This window comes from Rhinopithecus roxellana, chromosome 11 (assembly GCF_007565055.1).
Source record: "Rhinopithecus roxellana isolate Shanxi Qingling chromosome 11, ASM756505v1, whole genome shotgun sequence".
Taxonomy (NCBI): Eukaryota; Metazoa; Chordata; class Mammalia; order Primates; family Cercopithecidae; genus Rhinopithecus; species Rhinopithecus roxellana.
Window position 1 is genome coordinate 4,011,660 of NC_044559.1, and position 23,049 is coordinate 4,034,708.

Below are 23,049 nucleotides of genomic sequence, written 5' to 3' on the forward strand. Positions count from 1 at the left end.
GTGGGATGTCTATAACCAGGGAACATCAAGGATTACTGAAACCACCAAAAGTTAGGAAGAGACAAGGAAACATCCTTCCCTGGGGCCTAAGAGAGGGCATGGCCTTGCTGCCACCCTCAGACTTTTGTCCCCAGATCTGTGAGAGAATACATTTCTGCCTCTTTAAGCCATCCAATTTGTAGCACTTTGTTATGGCAGCCATAGGAAATGAATACATATTTTGATACCAGGAAATCTTTTTCTGTTGTAATAAGTACCTAAAAAACATGGAAGTGGCTTTGGAATTGTGTATAGACTGGAAGAATTTTTAGGTGCATTATATAAAAAGAACCTAAAAATTAAAAATTTTCAGGTGATCACACACCTGAAAGACATACTTGTAGCTCGGTACATGGAAGGTGTGGTTGCCAGGCAACCACATCCAGCCTGGGTTGTTTGGTAACTGGATAAGGTATGGGACTGGTGATCTCCAAACCATCCTAATCACTTTCTTAGAACTACCTGATTGAGGCTAAGGGTATGCCTCTTTCTGTTTGTCCTTTTCTTCTGTTTGTTCTTGAATTAGTCACTGTGAAACTTTAGCCACTCACTTCTAAGTAGCATAGAGTCCCCCAAAACATGAGTACCATTTGCTATTCTTTAGGAACAGCTTTAGTACCAGAAGTGGGTGCCTCAGGCATCACTGCCTTATCACAGGGAAGTGTTTTCCATCTATTACCTCATATCTGACTGTGGGGACCACAGAAGAAGGAGAAGGTGGGGAAGGTGAGCTAGGAGAGGGAAGAATTTCAAATGAGGAGAACTTTCTTCCTCCTCCTCCTCCTCCTCCTCCTCCTCTCTTCTTCTTCTTCTTCTTCTTCTTCTTCCTCCTCCTCCTCCTCCTCCTCTTCCTCCTCCTCCTCCTCCTTCTCCTTCTCCTTCTCTTTCTCCTTCTCCTTCTTTTTTTTCTTTTTTTTTTTTAATCAGGCTTCAGAAACTCAGGGTTCACACCATTAAATGATGAGAAATCTAGAAGGTTGGTTTTCTCTTCTCATTATTAACTTATCATGGGAAAGATGTCTACAGAGGATAAAGGAGTAGGAACATGCCTTTTCTCTTTTCTCTGTTCATGGCAGGGCTTCTAAAAGGAGCCTGACTATAGCTCTCAGTTCAGACAAGAATATTATAACCATCACTAATGGTCTTCAGTATTTTAAGGAGAAAGTTTATGGACTTAAAAAATTTTGTATCTGCGCCACATTTTCTTAATCCAGTCTGTCACAGATGGACATTTGGGTTAATTCCAAGTCTTTGCTATTGTGAATAGTGCCGCAATAAACATACGTGTGCATGTGTCTTTGTAGTAGAATAATTTATAATCCTTTGGGTATATACCCAGTAGTGGGATGGCTGGGTCATATGGTACATCTAGTTCTAGATCCTTGAGGAATTGCCATACTGTTTTCCATAATGGTTGAACTAGTTTACAATCCCACCAACATTCCTATTTCTCCACATCCTCTCCAACACCTGTTGTTTCCTGACTTCTTAATGATTGCCATTCTAACTGGTGTGAGATGGTATCTCTATGCAGCCATAAAAAAGGATGAGTTTGCGTCCTTTGTAGGGACATGGATGCAGCTGGAAACCATCATTCTTAGCAAACTATCACAAGAAGAGAAAACCAAACACCGCATGTTCTCACTCATAGGTGGGAACTGAACAATGAGATCACTTGGACTCGGGAAGGGGAACATCACGCACTGGGGCCTATCATGGGGAGGGGGGAGGGGGGAGGGGGGAGGAGGGAGGGATTGCATTGGGGAGTTATACCTGATATAAATGATGAATTGATGGGTGCTGACGAGTTGATGTGTGCAGCACACCAACATGGCACAAGTATACATATGTAACAAACCTGCAGGTTATGCACATGTACCCTAGAACTTAAAGTATAATAAAAAAAAAAAAAAAAAAAGTCAAAAAACACACAAGAAAAAAAAAAAATTTGTATCTGCAAAAAAATCCATATTGCCTATAGCCCTTTTCTAAATCTTTTATTTTATACATTAAGTGGCTAAAGATTAAGGACAAGGTTGGCCTTTAGACATATGTGAACCCATGGATATGATCTGAGTAGGTCAGGAAGTGCTTTCTCTGACTTCTTTTCATTTTCTTAGTGCAGATGCCTTCCTTGTCCTTTAGGTGGCATATTGGTTTTTCTGGAATCTTGCGAAACTGTTCTTATCTACTTAAAGGGAACTCATTTGAAGTCTGAGTCTTGAGGGAATAGGCAAAACAGACATGTTGGAAGGAAAGTATGAGTCTCAGGTGAGCTCAGGTGGGAGGGACAACTGTGTACTATAATTTTACTTGGAGTTTTCCCTGGTTTGATGATCTTTTATTAAGCCTGTAATTTTAGTCCTTATTTATATAAGCCCATTGACTGCACATTATGAGACATTTGTCTGGAATTCCTCTTTTCATGATAGCAAAACAAGTTTAATTTTGTTGGACATGTATATTTTTACATTAAGAAGATACTAGCTTGTTACTTTTAAACATTTAGTGCAAAAATAGTCAAATGTAGGTAAGCCTTGTATGCAAAATTATTTGCAGTTAAAAATATTGCAACATTACCCAGTTCGTTTTTCCTTCTTTTGCAGAGATGGGTGTTCTGTGATTACCCTGGGATGATGTTCAGGTAATGCTGTGTGGTTTTTTCTCTCCTGGGAAGTGGAAGGCAGGAACTTAGAAAGTGAGATATAACTAAGAAGGGTCTGTTAATGAGGACGACAATGTATTTCCCACACTAGCCTTTGTCAGAGCTCTCTAAGACTACTCCCAGGTTCAGCGATTGGACAGAAGGATTCATAGGTTTCAGCAGGTAGTCACATTCATGGCTAAGATATGGTAGACTGAAAAGGTACAAAGCAAAATCAACAAAGGAAAACCAGACACAATCTCCCCAGAATATTCTCCTTGTGAGTCACGTAGGATGCACTTAATTTTCTGAATAACAAGGTATGAAAACTTGTGTGAAGTGTTGTCTATCAGGGAAGCTCATCTGAGCTTAAGAATTTAGGGTCTTTATCAGGGGTTAGTCATGAGCACAGACTGTCAGTGCGACTGATAGCAGTCACTGAAATTCCAGATACCTAGAAGGAAAGAAGATGTTTTAGGAGAAATGAGCTATTTTTCTCATTTAGAAAAAATTTTATATTAGTATAGGCAATGATTTTACCAGCCAAGTTCCCAGACACCAGTCAAGGGCCAGCCTTGTATGCAGGCATTCCTAAGGAGACTCGTCTTGGACCTGGTAGGTGAAGTCATAAACTTTTGTCTGTGCACATATGTAATGTGTATACATTCCTGACTTACATGATCTCAGTTATGGAAATGGTTCAGCTGCACCCAGTAAATAAGTAGTTCTTTGGAGTATGGAAGCCGAGGTCTACTAATGAAACCATGCCCCAAAGAGTTAATCAGTGGCAAAGAGGAATTCTTGAATTTATAGGATTGGTTGATAAAAACAAAAAACAAAAACAACTTTCTGAAACACTGAAATTCTCTCCGCTTTTAAGATAACAAAACTGGCTGAAATCAGTTGGAACCAATATAGCAAACTAGAGTCTACATAGTATGAACTTGCTGATGCCACAGCCCACATTTCCACTGCATGTTTTTTACTAACTCCCCCGGAATTTACACATGTGACCCATGAGACAGCATGAAGAGATACTGCACATGCCCAAAGCCTTTTCAGCCACCCTTTTCTTTCTGCCAATCTCCTGCTATCCCCAAATTCACTCCCTAAATGTGTTCTAATAAAAATACTGCCTTAAAAACAGTACATGGAGACAGATTTGAGCTAGAATCCTGTCTCCCTGTTGGTTGACCTACAAAAAAGTCTTTCTTTTCTCAAAAACCCAGTGCCGTAGTGTTGGCTTCTAACACATTAAACAGTTAACTTTTTTTGCTTGGTAACAGTGATTGGAGGTACAGGCATTGTGTATTTTGAAATAAAGCACCCTCTTGTAGTTACTGGTACACTTCCGAAAGAGAGAGAGAGGAATGTAGGAAGGAGGGAAGAAAAGAAGTTTAAACAGACAGACAAATGGATGGACCTGAGGTTCAGGAGGTTGGAGGGAATATGCCAAAGCAATTTATATCATGAATGAAATAAACAACAGAAGCTTGTTTGCCTCGGCACCTTAATAGCAGAAGCATCCAGATAACAGAATCATTTCGGAAAGATGTCTTAAGTCATTCATTACTTTTACTTGAACCATTCTAATAACTGAAAAAGTATTTACTCAGAATGTAGCTCATGGCAACTGTATCATCAGTGCCTGGGTTTCAAGGGGTGAAGCACTGTTGACATAGGGTTCCAGTGCCTTTGGAACGTTAAGTTTTCCATTGTTCCAATGGATGCTGACAGTAATCCTTAGTGAGCTTGCTGCTAACACAGATGGTGACAGTTTGTTCTCATGTCTATGATGGGTGGGTAGCAACTATTTTTTAATGTTTAAACTTACATTAGTCACTTGATATTGTCTTTATACAAGTGTTTCTATATTTTATTTTAATTGAAGTACATTATCTTTTTGCAGCTTTTTAAAAATCAACTTTATTGAGGTATAATTATATATAAAGCTTTTAACCTTGCAAATAAAGACGGTTTTCTTTCTTCCTCCCCAATATTAATCCTTTTATTTTATTTTTCTTGTTTTGCCTGATTGCACTGGGCGAACTGTCAGTGGCTCTGGAGGTAGCACTTCAGCACTTCACTTCTCCCTGCTTCCCTCTGAGCCCCCAGCCCTCACACTCACATACTACAGAGAATGATTGATTAAGAAACCATGGAGTGACATTTCTTAATGGTTACATTTACAATCAGAAAAAGCAATACCACCATTCTTTATAAAAAACTAAAAATCATTATTAAAAGGCATAAAACCTGCCAAATAATTACTAGTAGCCTAAGAAGCTTGTACTGAGAATTTAGTCACAGGAAATACAGATTTCAGAGGAAAGAACTCTTATCCCTGGGGTGACTACAGGTAGGGCAAGAGTCAGTCACTATGGAACATTTGAGACTTCTTTCATTCCCTTCTCTTCAGGCTAGTATAGGTCTCAGGGAGTAGTGTGTGATAGAACTTTCACAAGACTTAGAGGCAGCCCCAGCCCTGGTGCTAAGAATTGCCAGAGGCCCAAGGTGCTGAGCATGTCATTTTCGCGTCTTGCACCCAACCCAAAGTCCACTGTGAAGAAATAGTCTTTGTTAGCACCTGTTTCAGTTTTGAGAGAGTTTGAGATAGACTGAAAATACAGTCCTGGCTGAGAATTTGAGAATATGTACAGTATTCACTGATTCTCCAATTATGTCACCCTGCCACCTGAGGAAAGCTGTTTTGCTTTTGTTTCCTGAGCAAACCAAACACTTGTAGTTTTTCTCTTTTTTTATGATTAGATGGGATCACTTTGTTTCATATTGGAGCTTTTGTTCCTCTATCCTCAGTGCTCTATCATAGAATAAGTAATACTTTTTAAAGGGTTTCCCTTTTGTCAGGGCTAATTCTCTATTTTCTATACTATTGCACCTTCCCCAGGAGTTGGAAGGAAACCTTTGTCTTACGGACCTGACCACTGGTCCCTCAATATCTTTCACTATCTTTCCCTCAGGGACCGAGTGCCTGTCACTCAAGTGATACCTCTGTGACTTCTCAGAGCTCTTGATGTGGACATGCAGATTAGTTACCTGGTGATACATACACGTTCTTCATGGAATTAACTAATTAGTCCCTCAAACATTTCTTGCATGTCTCCAATGTGTTAGTTTAGTGGCTGGAGATTCAAAAATGAAAATGTTATAGTTTCTGTCCTCAAGATGCTTATGGTCCAACCCGAGGAGATGAGTCCAGAAATCATTATAAAACATGGAGCTTATAGGGGAAGCACTTGCAGGGGCTTACTTAGCCAAGCTTGAAGGGAGGTGGGAAATATGGTAAAAGCTTGCACTATGTTTTCTGAAAAGTTTTCTTCTGCAAATGAAGATTTTGTTTTTATCATATAGTTTACTTTTCTAGGTTATTTAAAATTTCAGTACACATGTGTTGATGTTGACTTGTATGATCCTATTACTGATTTACTACAGTAGCTGCAACTCAATATTGAATTAAATGTTAATCATTTTAATATTGCTTTGTTTTGTCTATTTTAAGATACACTAGAAAACATGTCAGGAAAGGGAAATTTATCCAGTTTATTTCTTGTGTTTCTGTAGGGTTATCTGTGACTCGCTGCACTGTTGTTTATTAAAATACTAGGATTAGGCATGCATTTCTGATCAAAGCTGTTCTGATGGAAGGTTTGAACAACTGACTGTTGGTATGGTTTGATATGAATTTTAGTCTATTCATCTGTGCATTAGAGAGATCTTACTAATATGTGTGTGTATTTACATAAAGAGGATAAGTCATTGGTACAGAGGGCCATTCACATATTTATTTGTGGAATGCAAGGTATAGCATGTTTAAACCCTAGTATTTGAATTAGTAATGAGTGTCTCCAGTTATCAAGGAGTGTCTTGAAATTACTTGATAACATTTGAAACAAAATTTATTTTGTCTTTAATTAAAATTGTACTATTTTGTATCTTTTCAATCACATAGTTGGTAGGCAGAAGCTTAGGTGTCATTCTTAGAGGTTCTTAGTTAATTCTGAGGTCCTTAAGATCTCATGTCTGCTTCCAGGGAGGGCTCCTCACTGAAATCTGTTACCTCACTACCAGTCACAAGACCACTGCCATCCTTTTGTTTTTGTTTTTAATTGAGACAGAGTCTTGCTCTGTTGCCTAGGCTGGAGTACAGTGTAGCACAGTCATAGCTTATTGCAGCCTCTATCTCGCAGGTTCGTAATCCTCCTGCCTTAGCCGCCCAAGTAGCTGGGACTACAGGTGAGTGCCACCACACTTGGCTATCTTTTTTTTTTTTTTTTTTTTAATTTTTGGTAGAGATGAGGTCTCACTGCGTTGCTCAGGCTGGCCTCAAACTCTTGAGCTCAAGTGATCTTCCCACCTCGGCCTCCCAAAGTGCTGGGATTAAGGGTGTGAGCCACTGTGCCTAGCCCTCCTCCTATTTAAAAAAGATATTCTTCCCCTTGTCAAAGTAGAGTTTTTTAAAAATTAAAAATGTGACTCATACAAATTTGAAATGAAACCAGGTTAAACATTTTACTCAATGTATTAATTAGTGAATAAACCAGGAAGATGGCAAAGGTAGTTCAAAGAGCAGTTTGAGGATCTAGGTTTTTCACTGGCATTTTGAACCAGTGTTAGAGTAAGAATGCTGGATTCGTTTAAGAAAACTTGGTTAATATCAGACAGAAATAAATTATAATCTTTAGTGTTACTTTATCAGATAGAAATTATTTGTATCACTGCTGGACAAAAATCTATAGGTTACCTTATAATTGCATTAAGTCTAGGACTTTTAATCAGTAGTAAACAATGAACTTAATAAAGTACAATTTCCCCACATAAGTAATCTTTGGGATGGCCTGTCATTATTTTACGACGTTGAAGTGACATTCCACTTATCTTTTTGCCTTACTTTCACATTTTAGTTTTTTTTTTTTTTTTTTTTTTTTTTGCCACAGGGTCTGGCTCTGTTGACCATGCTGGACTGCAGTGGCATGATCTCGGCTCACTATATCCTCTGCCTCCCAGGCTCAAGCCATTCTCCTACCTCAGCTTCTCGAGTAGCTGGGACCACAGGTGTGTGCCACCATACCCATCTAATTTTTGTAGAGACAGGGTTTTGCCCAATTGTCCCAGCTGGTCTCAAACTCCTGAACTCAAGTGATCCTCCTGCCTCAGCCTCCCAAAGTGCTAGGATTGTAGGCATGAGCCACCACACCCAGCCTTAAATAATTTTTTAGCACCTATATCTCAAAGTTTTAAAATAAATCTGTTTCACAACATTCACTTTAGATTCAGATTACAGTAATACCATTTTATTTGCAGGTAGTTAATGGAAAGGTCTCCAGACAAAAAGTATTCTTGGTATTTTAACCAATGGGAGCAATGTAACATGGCCTTAAAGGCCCCTTATGGGAAGAATTAGAAAAGAAAAAAATATTTATTCTGTGCAAGAACTTTTTATAGATTGAATGAACAAGAACTCCTTGAAGACGGGCTCTGTAATTAATTCTTATTTATTCAGTACTGAATTCTCAGCACCTAATTTAGCTTAGGTGTGGCATTTAAATAATTGATTGCATTTGTGTGTGTGTGTCTGTGTGTGTGTGTGTGTGTGTGTTTATATAAAGAGATCTATCATTGGAGTGGAGGGCCATTCGCATATTTATTTGTGGAATGCAAGGTATAGCATATTTAAGCTCTGGTATTTGAATAAATAAGCGTATCTCCAGTTCTCAAGGAACATCCTGAAATTATTTGATAAAATTTCAAATGAAATTTATTTTAATTGTCTTTAATTAAAATTGCACTGTTTTAAATATTTTGAATTGAGTAATAATATGTCAAAGCTGTGATAGCTCCAGTTGTCTAACAGAAAAATCTTTGGCTTTGTGTGTTTTACTAGGTGAACAAAAATTATTTGCTGGCCCCCAGGATACTAATTAGACCTTTGGCCTGACTCACAGGACACTAAGGCTCCGTTTCTGAAGAAGCCTTTTACCAGTCTAATTTAGGGGATGGGAACATGTCTTCACCTAGGGACTTTAGAGCAGAGTCTGGTAGGTGCATCATCTACTTTTGTGGGTATGGGATCAGGAGGAGCTACAGCAGTGCCTCTCAGACTGTAGATTTGCATAGGGACCACCTGTGGATTATTATCTTGCATATTCTGATCTCCTGGGTCTTGGTGAGGTGCGGGGGGGCGGCGAGACTCTGCATTTCTAGTAAGCCATCACACGTAGAGTAACAACAATTAGACTCTAGTGTTTTACTTTACTCTTTTCCAATAGCATTTTTTTCCTGATTATAAATGTAATATAGGTTTATTGTGAAGAATTTGGGAAGTACAAAAAAGCATCAAAACACAAAATAACAAGACAGTAAAAACAACCTGTAATCTGCCACAAAGCTGTTTGTTTTCATAATTTTGTTAGATGTGAACTCAGGGCTTACACATTTCTAAGGTTTTTTATTTAGTTAAATGTCAGCTGTCTCCCAGCCGACCCATATTATCATTGTCTTGCTTAAAACATTACTAGCTTGCCATCATTTTTCAGTATGTCTTTAATGCCTTTTCTCATTCCTTCCACATTCAGCCCAGCTTCTATTCTCTCTTCTGCCTGCCCTCCTTGTCATTATTATTGCTCCCTTCTTAGAAGTGTTTTTCCAATCCTTATCGAGGTATAATTGACAAAATTGTGTATATGTAAGTTGTGCAACTTGATGTTTTGATTTGTCTATATACTGTGAAATGATTACCACAATTAAGCTAACATATCCGCCACCTCACGTAGTTACCATTTTCTTTCTTTGTGCGTGTGTGTGTGTATGTCTGTATTACAAACATAAGATCTACCCTCTTAGCAAATATCATTACAATACAGTATTGTATGTATTATGCTGTACATCAGATCTTCAGAACGTATTCATCTAGTATAACTGATACTTGATACCATCTGACCAACAACTCCCCATTTCCTCCTTCGCCTATCCCCTGGCAACCACCATTCTGCTATCTGCTTTTGTGAGCCTGGATTCCATCTCAAAGTCAGATTATGCAATATTTGTGTAAGGTGAGGGATAGGAGTCTAAGTTTATTCTGCATAGGAGTATTCAGTTATTTCCAGGACCATTTATAGAGGAGACTGTCTTGTCCCCAATATATGTTCTTTGTGCCTTGTCATAAAAGAGTTGGCTATAAACATATGGAATTATTTCTGGGTTCTCTATTCTATTCCACTGGTATATGTGCCTGTTTTTATGCCAGTGTCATGATTTTGTGGTTACTATAGATTCGTAGTGTATTTTGAAGTCAGGTAGTGTGATACCCCAAGCTTTGTTCTTGTTTTTTTTGTTGTTGTTTGCTTGTTTTTATTTTGTTTTTGTTTTTCTTGGCTCAGAATTGCTTTGGCTATTTGGAGCATTTTTTGTACTTCCATGTGAATTTTAGGATTTTAACATTTCTCTGAAAAATATCATTGGTATTTTGATAGGAACTGCATTGAGCTCTCAGATTCCTTTGGTTATATTGTCATTTTAAAAATATTTATTCTTTCATTCCATGAACATGGGATGTCTTTCCTTTGGCTTGTGTCTTCTTCAATTTATTTCATCAATTTTTTATAGTTTTTATTATAGAGATCTTTAATCTCTGGTTAAATTTATTCCTAGGTTTTTTTTTTTTTTTTTTTTTTGTAGTTATTGTAAATGAGATTGCTTACTTGATTTCTTTTTCAGGTAGTTTGTTATTGGTGTGTAGAAATGTTACTGATTTTTGCATGTTGATTTTGTATCCTGCAACTTTACTTAATTTGTTTATCAGTTCTAAGAGGAGATTTTTGGTGAATTCTTCAGGTTTTTGCATTTATAAGAGCATGTTATCTGTAAACAGGGACAAATTTGACTTCCTCCTTTTCAATTTGGATACCTTTTATTTATTTCTCTTGCCTAATTGCTCTGGCAAGGACTTCCAGTATGGTATAGTTTGGATGTTTATCTCTTCTAATCATGTTGAAATGTAATCCCCAGCCTGGTGTGAGATGTTGGATCATAGTGGCAAATCCTTCGTGAATGACTTGGTGCTATCACCCTGGTAGTTAGTGAGTGCTCGCTCAGCTCCTGTGAGATCTGGTTGTTCAAAGGAGTCTGGAACCTCCCCTTCTCTCTTGCTTTCTCCCTCACCATGCTGGCTCCTCATTCAGTTTTTGCCATGACTATAAGCCTTCTGAGGTTAGATACTGGAAGCAGATACCAGCACCATGCTTCCTGTACAGCCTGCAGAACCACAAGCCAGAACAAACCTCTTTTCTTTATAAATTACCCAGCCTTAGACATTCCTATATATAAATGCAAACAGACTAACACACAGTATTATGGGTTTAAAAAAATTTTTTTTAAATAACATCTGCCTGGTTCCCTCACTGATTAATGAATATAATAAAGTAATATGTTCATTTATATATCTGTATGAGAGCCATGATTTTCTTTTTCTGAAAACCATCCTTTAACAGTTGCAAACTTTTCTGAAAAAGCTAATTTTAATGCTAAATCAATTATGCTAGAATATGGGAACACATGGAAAGCTACCCAAACTGTTTTGTAGACTTTTTTTTTTCCAACTTTTATTTTAGGCTTGGGGGTACATATGCAAGTTTGTTACATGGGCAAATTGCTTGTTGCTGTGGTTTGGTGAACAAATGATTTCATCACTCGGGTAGTGATTCATTTAGGATCATGGTCTCCAGCTGCATCCATGTTGCAGCAAAGGACATGATTCCATTCTGTTTTTGTTGTGGTGGTGGTTGTTGTTTGTTTGTTTCTCTGAGACAGAGTCTCCCTCTGTCAGCCAGATTGGAGTGCAGTGGTGTGATCTTGGCTCACTGCAATCTCCATTTCCCAGGCTCCAGCAATTCTTCTGCCTCAGCCTCCTGAGTAGCTGGAATTACAGGAGTGTGCCACCATGCCCCGCTAATTTTTGTAGTTTTAGTAGAGACAGGGTTTCATCATGTTGGCAAGGCTGGTCTCAAACTCCTGACCTCTGGTAATTCATCTGCCTTGGCTTCCCAAACTGCTGGGATTACAGGCATGAGTCGCCGCACCTGGCCATGATTTCATTCTTTTTACGGTTGTGTAATATTCTACGGTGTGTATGTACCACATTTTCTTTATCCACTCCACTGTTGATGGCATGCAGGTTGATTCCATGTCTTCGCTATTGTGAAAAGTTCAGTGGTGAACATACATGTGCTTGTGTCCTATTATGACAGAACAATTTATATCCCTTCATATACCCAGTAATGTGATTGCTGAATTAAATGGTAGTTCTATTTTATGTTCTTTGAGAAATCTCCAAACTGCTTTCCATAGTGGTTGAACTTACACTCCTATCAGCAGTGTATAAGTGTTCACTTTTCTCTGCAACCTCACAAACTTTTTTTTTTCTTTTTTACTTTTTACTAATAGCCATTCTGACTTGTGTAAGATGGTATCTCGTTGTGGTTTTGATTTGCATTTCTCTGATGATTAGTGATATTGAGTATTTCTTCTTATGCTTCTTGGCTACGTGTATGTCTCCTTTTGAAAAGTGTCTGTTCATGTCCTTTGCCCATTGTTTAATGGGGTTGTTTGATTCTTGCTTGTTCATTTATAAGTTCATTATAAGTTCTGGATATTAGACCTTGTGTTCTGCCAGGTTTTGGTATCAGAATGATGCTGGCCTTATGGAATGAGTTAGGAAGGAGTCCCTCTTCCTAATTATTTGGAATAGTTTCAGTAGGATTGGTACCATCTCTTGTTTATACATCTGGTAGAATTTGACTGTGAATCCTTCTGGCCCAGGCTCTTTCTGATTGGTGGGTTTTTCAAAAATTACTGATTTAGTTTCTGATTTAATATCTATTCCATAGCCTAGAAATCAAGGAATAATTTTGAGTTTCATGTCTCATTATTTAAGAAACATTTTATAAGGCTGTAGCTGCCATAGATAGTAATTCTTCTGATGGTTCTGGGCAAAGTAAATTGATAACCTTTTGGAAATAACTCAGCATTCTAGATGCCATTAAGAACATTGTGATTTATGGGAGAAGATCAAAATGTCAACATTAACAGGAGTTTGGGAGAAATTGATTTTAACTCTCATGGATGACTTTGAGGGATTTAAGACTTCAGTGCAGGAAGTACTAGCCTAAGTTTTAGGCATCCACTGGGGTCTTAGAACACATTCCCTGTGGGTAAGCAGGGACTGCTTTATCGTTTCACATATAGTTGTAGGAACATAGGATATTTCCATTTCCTCCAGTTTGCCTTTCATGCTATTATTGATACCAATTTTATTGTGAGTGTTGTATACCCTACAATAGATTATTTTTCCTTAAAATTGAGTTATCTTTTAAAGAAACCAGAACATGTGAAAGAGTTTGTTTTATGTGCTCATATATTTTCCAGTTTTGCCACTCTTCATTCCTTTGTATAGGTCTACATTTTCATATTTTATCCTTTTCCTTCTGTCTGAAAAGCTTCCTTTAATTTTTTGTTGTTGTTGTTTAGTGCAGGCTGGATATTATCTTAGTTTTTATTGGTCTACAGAAGTCTTATTTTTTGAAATATATATTTTCAGGGTATAGAATTCTATACTGACATTCTATAAAAATTCTATATTCTTTCAATACTTTAAAATGTCTCACCATTATCTTCTAGCATGCATGATTTCTGATGAGAAATCCATCATTCTTATCTTTGTTTTTCTATATTTAATGTGTCTGTTTTCTCTGGCATTTTTTCTTGTCAGTAATTTGAATATGACATACATGAATGTGATTTTTCTATAAGCTCATATATTACACTTGTATTTTATTGATCTTCTTTGGTCTGTTGGTTTATAGTTTTCATCTAGTTTGGTAACATTTCAGCTATTATTTCTTCATATTTGTTTTACTTTTGGTATTCCGGTTACAGAAATTTTAGTTCACTTACGTTGTCCCAGTTTGCTGAGTCTGTTCAGTCTCTTTTTTTTTGCTACTGTGTGCTTCATTTTGGATACACTCTTGCTGTATATTGACAGACACTGATTTTTTTCCTTCTCTACTGCCTGATCTGCTGTTAATTTCTTTTAGTTGATACATTGTCTCTAGAAATTTCAGTATATCTTATTTTTACATTATTTATATCTCTATTGTATCATGTTTTTCTTTATTACCTTGATCACCTTTTAAAAACTTATAATGTTAAAAAGTTCCTTTTTCTGAATTTTATCATCTGTCACTTCTAAGTACATTTCTATTGATTGGTTGATTTGGCTGTAGGTTATACTTTTCTATTCCTTTGCATACCTGTTAATTGTTTACTATACATTGTGAATTACATGATTTTGGTGCTAGATTTTTTCTTTTCTTTTCCTCTCTCTTTCTTTCTTTCTTTCTTTCTTTCTTTCTTTCTTTCTTTCTTTCTTTCTTTCTTTCTTTCTTTCTTTCTTTCTTTCTTTCTTTCTTTCTTCTTTTTTTTTTTGACAGAATCTCGCTCTGTCTCACAACCTTCCACCTCCCAGATTCAAGCAATTCTCCTGCCTCAGCCTCCTGAGTAGCTGAGATTACAGGTGCACGCCACCATGCCCAGCTAATTTTTGTATTTTTAGTAGAGATGGGGTTTCACCTTGTTGGTGAGGCTGATCTCGAACCCCTCACCTCATGATCCACCTGCCTGGGCCTCCCAAAGTGCTGGGATTACAGGCATGAGCCACCACACCCGGCCTTGGTATTTCTTTAAAGAATGTTGGGTTTTTCTGCCTCGTAGTTATGTTACTTGAAGTTTAACCTGATCCTGTCTGAGGCTTGCTCTTCACCTTTTTTATAGGTGGCCCTAAGGAGCTTCTGTTCCAAGGATGGTTTTACTACTAAGAGGTATCTCTTCTGTGCACTATCCTCAATGTCCCTGTATTACAGGGTCTCCTCATTCTGGCTCATATGAACTGTTTCTAGGAATTGTGTGGCTTGCTACTTTCCAGTGATCCTTCCTGAGTGTCAGAGATTGTCTTCCTTCATATAAGCATATCCACATTCTGCAAAATACATGAGGGGGTTCTTTGCAGCTACTTAGACTTCTCTTGTTCTGTATAGCTCCCTCCTATTATTATAATAATAATATAATAACAGGCCTCCCTGTTATTCTGCCCTACAAATTCTGGCTGCCTCAGCCTCTCCTAACTTTGATCTTTTTCTTCTCAATCGGTGAATCACTGGACTCCGATTCCTTTTCTGAGCTATAGCCTGCAAACTCCTGGAGGCCATGATCTGGAGCAACCAGAAGGCTCACCCCGTTCTCTCTGGGATCACAATCTGTTGTTCAAGGTCTGAAAATTATTGTTTTATATATTTTGTCGTATTTTCTGATTAGTTGTGGTTAAGTCCTATTACAGTAAATCTCTCATAAGCATAAATGGAAGTAAGTTGTAGGTTGTTTCAATTTTCATTTTTTGTTTGTCAGGTGAGACTGGACTTTTTAAAAATACATTACTGGCCTGTAAGTCACCTTCTATGAGTTGCTTGTTTATATTTCTTATAGACTTTTTTCTGTTAATTTTTTTTCTAGCACTTGAAGCTTCTTCCTAGGTTTGCAGAATTTCCTATTTTCAAAACCGCTTGCATAAGAGAGATTTTTCTTCACTGAAAGTCTGATAAAATGCCATCTGGAAACCTGTTTGGGCCCAGATGCTTTTTCCTCTTGGGAGTGATATTTTTGATTATTGGTTTGACTTTTTAAATGGTTATTACACTATTTAGGCTTTCTACATCTTCTGGAGTAAATTTTCATAACTTACAATTCTCTTATAAAAGTTTCCATTTCATCAGATTTTCCTAAAGTTTCTCATAGTATTTGCTTATTACCTTTAAAAATGTGAGCTGCATCTGTATTTGTGCGTTTTTTCATTTTCACACTTGATCTTAGCCAAAAGGCTGAGAAGTGATTCTTTTTCATTTTTAATGTCGTTTGTGCACTTACTCTCCATTGATTGGTAGTGAAAGAGGGTTGTGTATTTTTAAGTTTTTTTTTCCAAAGAACTAGTGTATTGGATTTTGCTGATGATTCTTTAGGCTTATTTTCTATTATTATAGTTTTCTTGATGATTTCCTCCTTTGTAGTTTCTCTGGGTTTCCTTGGTTTTTCTTTGGCCTCTATGCTTGAATACAAAACTCATTTACATCAGGTTTTTTTTCTACTTTTTTTGTAAACATATTTAAACCTATACATTTTCCCTCTATCTAAATACTCATTTAGCGACTTCACATTAGTTTTGATATGTTGTTCCTTCATTGACATTTCTTAATGTTTTAATTTATAAAATTAATTCATATGTTATAAAGGTTCATAATTTCTATTAGATTTCCTTTTTAACGCACATTCAGGAACACACTTTTTCAATTCCATAGTGCTTGTTTACTGTATTTTTATTGATTTTGTAATATGCCATGTCACAGAAGTTCTAAATCGTAATATTTCATGCTGCCACGGTATGAGAAACAGTACTGTGAGTGCTCAATACTGAGATCAGAGAAAATTTTCTCTCTTGGCTTCTTATCTGAAAGAGTCTGTGCAGTAAAATTTACACAGTAATTAGGAACAATCATTTAAGAAACCCAGAGTTTCCTTGGGATGATTCATATTACATTCTTCAACAAAGCAGAAAACAATTTTCTATATAATTTAACATATTGCTTGCTAACTTATGAATTATAAATAATACAAGAAGTTAAAGTGTGACTTTTGTAACACAGTATTCTTTATTCAAGAAATAGACTCTGAAACACAGAAGACTGTATTCTGTAGATCCCAATGCATGGGTTCTGCAGGTTGTAAATATCTAGGATTTACTTGAAGAGTACTTTCTTGAATAATATGGCAGTGAAGAACAAGGGAACTGCTCACAAGTCAACTCCCTGAGGATAATCCTAGAAGAAGGATCAGCTTTGCTATGTTGCTTTTTTCAAAGCAGGGGGGAAAGAGATGATTACCATAGGAGGTAAAGACGAGGTGTTTGGAAAACAGGAAAAGGAGGTGAAAATTCCCCTCATGTAGCTTGTTTTTTCTCATTAAGTCTCCATTTTTCCTTCTGTGTAGTGTTTTCTATTTGATCAGTTTTTCCCCTGCTTTGTTCAGTAAAAGATTATGAGGGAAATGACTCTGAAGCAGAAGACCTGAATTTCAGGGAGACTTTGCCTTCATCAAGTAAGAAAAACACACCTAGATCAAAGGTAAGACTAAAAGGAGAGGGATCTCTACTAATTTTGGCTAATACCTAAGTTGCTGACTATGCTCTCTGTGAAATGGGTATCTATTTTGTTTTCACCAAAATAATTTCTTAATTCTTTGCACTGTAGTGTTGACAGTGACCAAAATAGGGATTTGAAAGAGTGGAACTTTTTGCCAAGTTTCTAGTGAATTGCATTTTCTAATGCTACTCTAGAAATTTTACAGGCACTTGTTTTGTGCTACTAATGAAGATACAAAATAAATTTCACATGAAGTTTGAAGCACCTTTAGATGTATTGATTGTGGACTTTTTCATTATTTGGGACAGCATGATTGGGTGTCTCCAAACTATGGAAAAGTAGAGGGCTGTGAAAAGTCTGTGACAAAACCTCTTACTTCAACACATTACCCCATTTGTGGAGATAGTGCTAGGGTTAGAACACAAAAAAAGGGAAATGGATTTTAGTCTGGTGGGTGCTTTGCATTTTTTTCTCTTATCTAGTCAACTAGAGCTTTGGAACTGCCATGATGATGCTGGCCTTGTGCTCATTTCCTGTAAGTTACAGCAATAATAGAGATAAAGTCAGTACATAGACCAAATACTGCTTCTACCACTTCCCCCGTTCAATTGCCACCTCCACCCCTGATGGGCAGGAGTGCCGCTTTTAAGAACAACATTGTAACTTGGTTATTATCTCCTGTCCGTTCTCTGCTATACTTAAGTTGGGCACATCAAGGCTACCATCACATCTTTGGCTGGGAATCTATGGCTATTAGTGCCATGTTGGGCTCTTAGCTCACTCTTGATAGTTTTCTCTGATCAGAATGGTTTCCTGTTTGAAGCAGAGACAGTTTGAAAGGGAACACCTTCACAGAATGGCCCAAGTAGATCCTTTGTATAGTCTTACAGTCTTATTTGACTTCTTCTAGAACTGAGCACATTTTGTGATTTTGTTTATATTTTTACTTTGGTTTTTTTTTTCTAAGTTATAGCTTGGCCCATCTAGGATGAATTCTGATATGCTTTAAAGTTTCCTTTTAGAAAAAAGGATCTTAGAACATTCCTGGATGGTTTTTAGAGTGTTGGGAAAATTACCTGATTTCGTTAGAACTTGTTTTTCTTATATTTCATGAAACAATTTGATATTGTAGCCGTTTTTATGTCCTTTCAGATAGATGCTGTCCCCTAGAAATTGTCTAGACTCATAGACTTGAAGTTGGTTAGATTTGGAGCATTACTAATTTTTTTTTTGAGACAGGCTAATTTATTTTTTGGATTTTTGTAGAGACAGAGTTTCACCATGTTGGCCAGGCTGGTCTTGAGCTCCTGGCCTCAAGTGATCCACCCATCTCGGCCTCTCAAAGTGCTGGGATAATAGGCATAAGCCACCACAGCTGGCCTGTTAAAGACATTTTTATGCCGCCACTCATTTTAGAGGTGAAAGCTGAAGCAATTTGTCTATGATCATACAACTCTTGAGTCACAGACTAGAAACCAGGCTCCTATCTGTGTTACTGTTTTCACTTTGTCCTCATAAATCCTTGCTTCATGGAGTACAGGAAAGCTAACTTAGGCTCCTCAGAAAACATTTTCTAACGTTTAAAAAAATTTGATATTAATTTGATTCAGTGAGCAAGCTCCAAAAGTTCTGCCATCTTGATAATTTATTATGTTTCTCCATGTTAGTTCTTGGTATTGTTAGCAAAATCACATTTCACTCAATCAGACATATGTTAGTCAACCTTAAATTTGAATTGCAGCCATCTAGAACAGTTTGCTTCTTTAAAAAATAAATATAATCAATTTGATTTTGAACCATGACTTGAAAGATGTCTCAGGTTTAAATTGTGTTAGGACTTCCAGATGTTACTTTTTCTAAGTAAATGAATTGTACTCAAATGACTTTTAAACATGTCTCATAGGAGGGAAGTGGGATCATGTTTGTGTAATAGCACTGTCCCACTTCTTTTCCTCCATCCCACTGGAGCCACAGTTTTTACATTTCAATTTTAATTATCCTGAAATTAATTTTTAGGGATTTCCCAATCAGTACTGATTTCAAAACTAGTTCAACTCTGTGAAGCTCATTTCATTTAATGTATTGGTTAGCTACATAATTTAATGAGGAGGAATCTTAGGTGGACATTTTCCTGTGATTTTAAAGTAAAAATTAAATATACACCAAGCAAACACTAGTAAACTCATTAGTCAAAGAAGAAATCATAATGGATGTTTAAAGTATTTAGAATGGAATGTACACAAAAATACTAGATGTAAAAACATGTGGTTTGCGGACTGAGCAGTGTGTAACAAATATAAGGTCTACTCTATAACATTACATTTACAATTGTGCCACTTAAAGTGTTTAGGAGTAAATCTAAGAAAAGGTGTACATTGTCTTTATTGAGAATATTTTATAATGTGTTTGCTGGGTAGCTGTATCATATTAGTGGATAATAATACTTAATATATAAATATATCACTTATTTCCAATTTAAATTAAAAAATTCATATCACTTAATTTCAATAATAATCCCAAAGTTATTTTTGTGTGTGAATGAGATTCGATCAGCTGATTCAAAAGATGTTCTTGAGAAAACAGAAGGTCAAGTATGGCAGGACAGTATTAGACAAGGAAGGAAGGAAACGTGTGTATATGATGACTGGGGCACTGGCACTGCGAGTTGTCAAGACTGAAGTCTCTCCAGTGCAAAATTGGGCAGTGAAATGTGGAGAAATACTTAGAATTAGTAGATTGGATGGTGCAAGTACTAAAGTAAAGATAAATATAGTGGCAGGAATTTTATATTCACAGTAAACAAAACATGGTAAACACTTATAAGAAAATCTCTTATGGGCTGAAGTAATAAATCTATTTTTTCTCAAACGAAGCTTTTTAAAAATTTAGTTTTGAAAAATCACTTGAGTAATTCAGTATAAATAACTTCTGTTTACATAGTACTCTGCACTGTTTTGACAGATTGAAAAATATTTTATAGGGAGATATACAGTTAAGTGATTTTCTAGAAGCAGAATTATACTATGTGATTGTGGTTATAATTCCATTATTGCAGATCTTTTCACTCTTCTTAAGTAGCTATAGAAATCACATTTCTTTTAAACCATATTTTTTCTAAAACCAAGGCTATAATTTGTTTCCTTTCTTATGTCTGTAGGTTTTTGAAAATAAAGTTAACTCAGAGAAGGTAAAACCTTCTCTTCGGAATTTCCCACGTAATGATTATGAGGATGTTTTTGAAGAGCCTTCAGAAAGGTATAACTAATATGCTTATTTAGTGAGTTTTCTGTTTATGCTACTTATATTCATAGCTAGCCCTCTGCATGGAGACAGTGAATAATGGCCCTCAAATGTTTAATTTTTCAAGATATAGCCTTTTATAAACCTGATTTAGCTTTCTTAGGAAAATGGTTACGATCTCACAAATATGGTAATTAACACAAGAGAAAAGTATTCTTGAAGGATTCAATTTCTCTATCCTCTCAACAGTTACCTGGCATCAAAGCTTTTGCAAATATGCTTGGAGCTTTTGAAGTGGTCAGTGTACTTGAGGTAGCATGAAGCTCTCAGTACAGCACTAAATTTTGTTAGAAATGTAATCTGTTTTCAGAAAGAAAATTATATGGTATAAACAATAGGATTATTAGTATGGTGAATTTCTGGTAGTATATATTTAAAAAATTTAAAGTACCTGAAGAACAGTAAATTTCCATTGGGAAAACTAAAGAAACAAGTTTTCATGCTTACAAAATTTTCAAATTTAGGTGTTATAAGCAAAAACATCAAATGAGGAAACATTTTGTTAAGCCATATTTTCTTAGAGATTTATCAGTAATTTTAGCTACCCTCACTGGAATAGCACTGTATAAGAATGTGTATATTCTTTATATTATGTGTTTTTGTATGTGTGTTGTATGAAATTTGTATGTACAACTTTCAGAAGTGCATTAAACAAATAACAGTAATTCCAAAGGCATTTTGAGCTTCTATGATATACTAAGCATTGTACATAAATAAAAACTACTATATATTTTTTGCTCTTTAGTTCACAGTTTAATTAGGAAAACAGACATATAAAAGACAAATTGATGTACAATGTTGTAAACATTATTTTAGAGTCAAAATCCAAAGATTGCGGGTACAGAAGACTGACTATGCATGAGGGAGGTTTCCCACAAGCTTCTCTGAAGAAAAGATATTTTGGTTGAATTTAGGATTTAATTAAATAGAAACCTAGCAGATGAAAAGGAGAACATTTCAGGCAAGAGGAAGAAGTTTGAGTGAGGGTAAGGAGTTGTGAAAATATCTTACTAATGGGGAGAAATATTAGGTGCCAAGAGTCATAGGGTGTGTGTGAGGTGGAATGCCAGGAAGCTGGAGAAGATGAGAAGTAGAGCCCAAAATACAGCGTGGGCTGGAGTGGGAAATAACGCCATATACGTGAAGCTGAGTATACATTTTATTCAGTCTGTTAAAATGAAAAGGATGCATAGGGAAGGTCTTTTTGTTTTATTTGTGAAACTGTCTATTATCCACACAGAAGGAGGAATGCTGGTGGCAAGGTGAGGATAGCTGGAAGTGGCAGTCAGTGGAGATTAATTAAATGTTTAGAGTAATCCAAGAAAAAATGGGAAGGAGAAAAGAGTAAGAAACCCGAAATGCCTTACAGAAGTAAAAGAAAAAGGCATTTATTTTGCTAAGGTTAAAGCATACAGTGGAGGTAGGAAATCAGTGGAGATGGTGATGAAAAAGTACACAGAGGCCACCTGGCCAATATCTTAAACTTAGGTGTCTGATAAGGGGCTTTGATTTATCCTGATATTGGTGGGCAGGTATAATTAAGTTTGTGTTTTAGTAAGAATTTTCTCTAAACATTGAAGGTTAGATGTGGAAGTCAAGTTAGGAGGATTTTGCTAGGTAGGTTTGCAAATGAAAATGCAACAGGAGCCAAGTTGATAGCATTAGCGAGTCAGCTGAGTATGGAGAGGTTGCTAAGGAAACAGAAAGTGAATATGGGCTAGTATTTGAAAAATCTGTTAACGATTAGTAGCTAGACAGATTTTAAAGCATTTCCTATTTTTTAGATACAGAAAATTGAGTATGATATGAGAGAATTTGTAGATAGGGAGTGATTCATGATATGTTAAAAAATATACATAAATTATAGAAAAGTACCTTAGAGGAGGTAGAAGGAATCAGGTTAAGAACATGGAAGGATGAATTTTGAACAGGCAGAAAGCAAGGAATAAGAAAGACATTGATGCATCTAAGTAAATGTTTTAAAAGATAATAAATTGAAAGAATTTCTGTTTTCTGGCTTGTATTTTCTAGAAGAAGTTACAGTTTTACTAAGGCAGAGAAAGTATTAAGATAAGGACTCTAACAGGATGGTGGCTTGGAATTAGCTGCCATGGAAGAGTGGTACAGGAAACCAACCAGGGACATGCTGGTGTTTTCCAAATGTCTCTCTGCTGATATTAGAAAGCCCAGTAACCCTAGTACTTCCCTCCCGCAGCCTAGGTAAAGGAGAGGAGAAGGTAAATAGGCGGATGGATCTAAGGCGACTAGTTTGCAAGGTAAAAGTAGTGAGAGGAGATGGAGTTCATGATCAGACATTGGGATTTGGGGATTATCTCACAAGTGAGCCAATTTCAGGTGATGACAATGGGAGTGGGTGACTGAATTGAAATGGAAGTGAATGTCAATTAAATGATCAATAAAGATGATTAGAAAGTATTTCTCAAATGTATATATTCTTTGAAACCATGGGCAAATATATACATTTCTTTTCTAGTGGCAGTGATCCCAGCATGTGGACAGCCAGAGGCCCCTTCAGAAGAGACAGGTGGAGCAGTGAGAATGAGGAGCCTGCAGGGCCCTCACAGGCTCTCTCCCCTCTACTTTCTGGTATGACATCATCCTATTTGTAGTAACAAGTTGAGGCTGTATTTTAGAGATATGCACAAAGATATTTCTAATACCAGTGAAGGAAAGAGCTAGGAAAAACTTCAAAAAATGGGAAAATATGCTTTTCTAGGATTTTCTTTTAAAAATAAAAAAATACAATTAAAAAAATGCTGCACACCCCATATTCAGAATGGCTAATTT

At 36.5% G+C, this 23,049-nt stretch overlaps 1 protein-coding gene across 50 annotated transcripts in view; it reads left to right on the plus strand.

Annotated features, from left to right (window-relative positions):
* Positions 1-23,049, plus strand: part of PTPN20 (protein tyrosine phosphatase non-receptor type 20) — a 102,656-nt gene that overhangs the window by 23,417 nt on the left and 56,190 nt on the right. For 16 of the 50 annotated variants that reach the window (XM_010383733.2, XM_030940208.1, XM_030940240.1 and 13 more), the window contains exons 2-3: positions 20,099-20,196; positions 22,736-22,848. The exons of 4 other annotated variants lie outside the window; for them this stretch is intronic. In XM_010383733.2, the coding sequence (XP_010382035.1) occupies positions 22,752-22,848 (97 nt within the window). In that variant the 5' untranslated portion in view covers positions 20,099-20,196; positions 22,736-22,751. Of the gene's footprint in view, positions 1-2,184; positions 2,311-8,585; positions 8,740-16,789; positions 16,924-20,098; positions 20,197-22,735; positions 22,849-23,049 lie in introns of all 50 variants that reach the window. 30 more of the 50 variants (XM_030940237.1, XM_030940215.1, XM_030940234.1 and 27 more) reach the window with 8 other exon arrangements.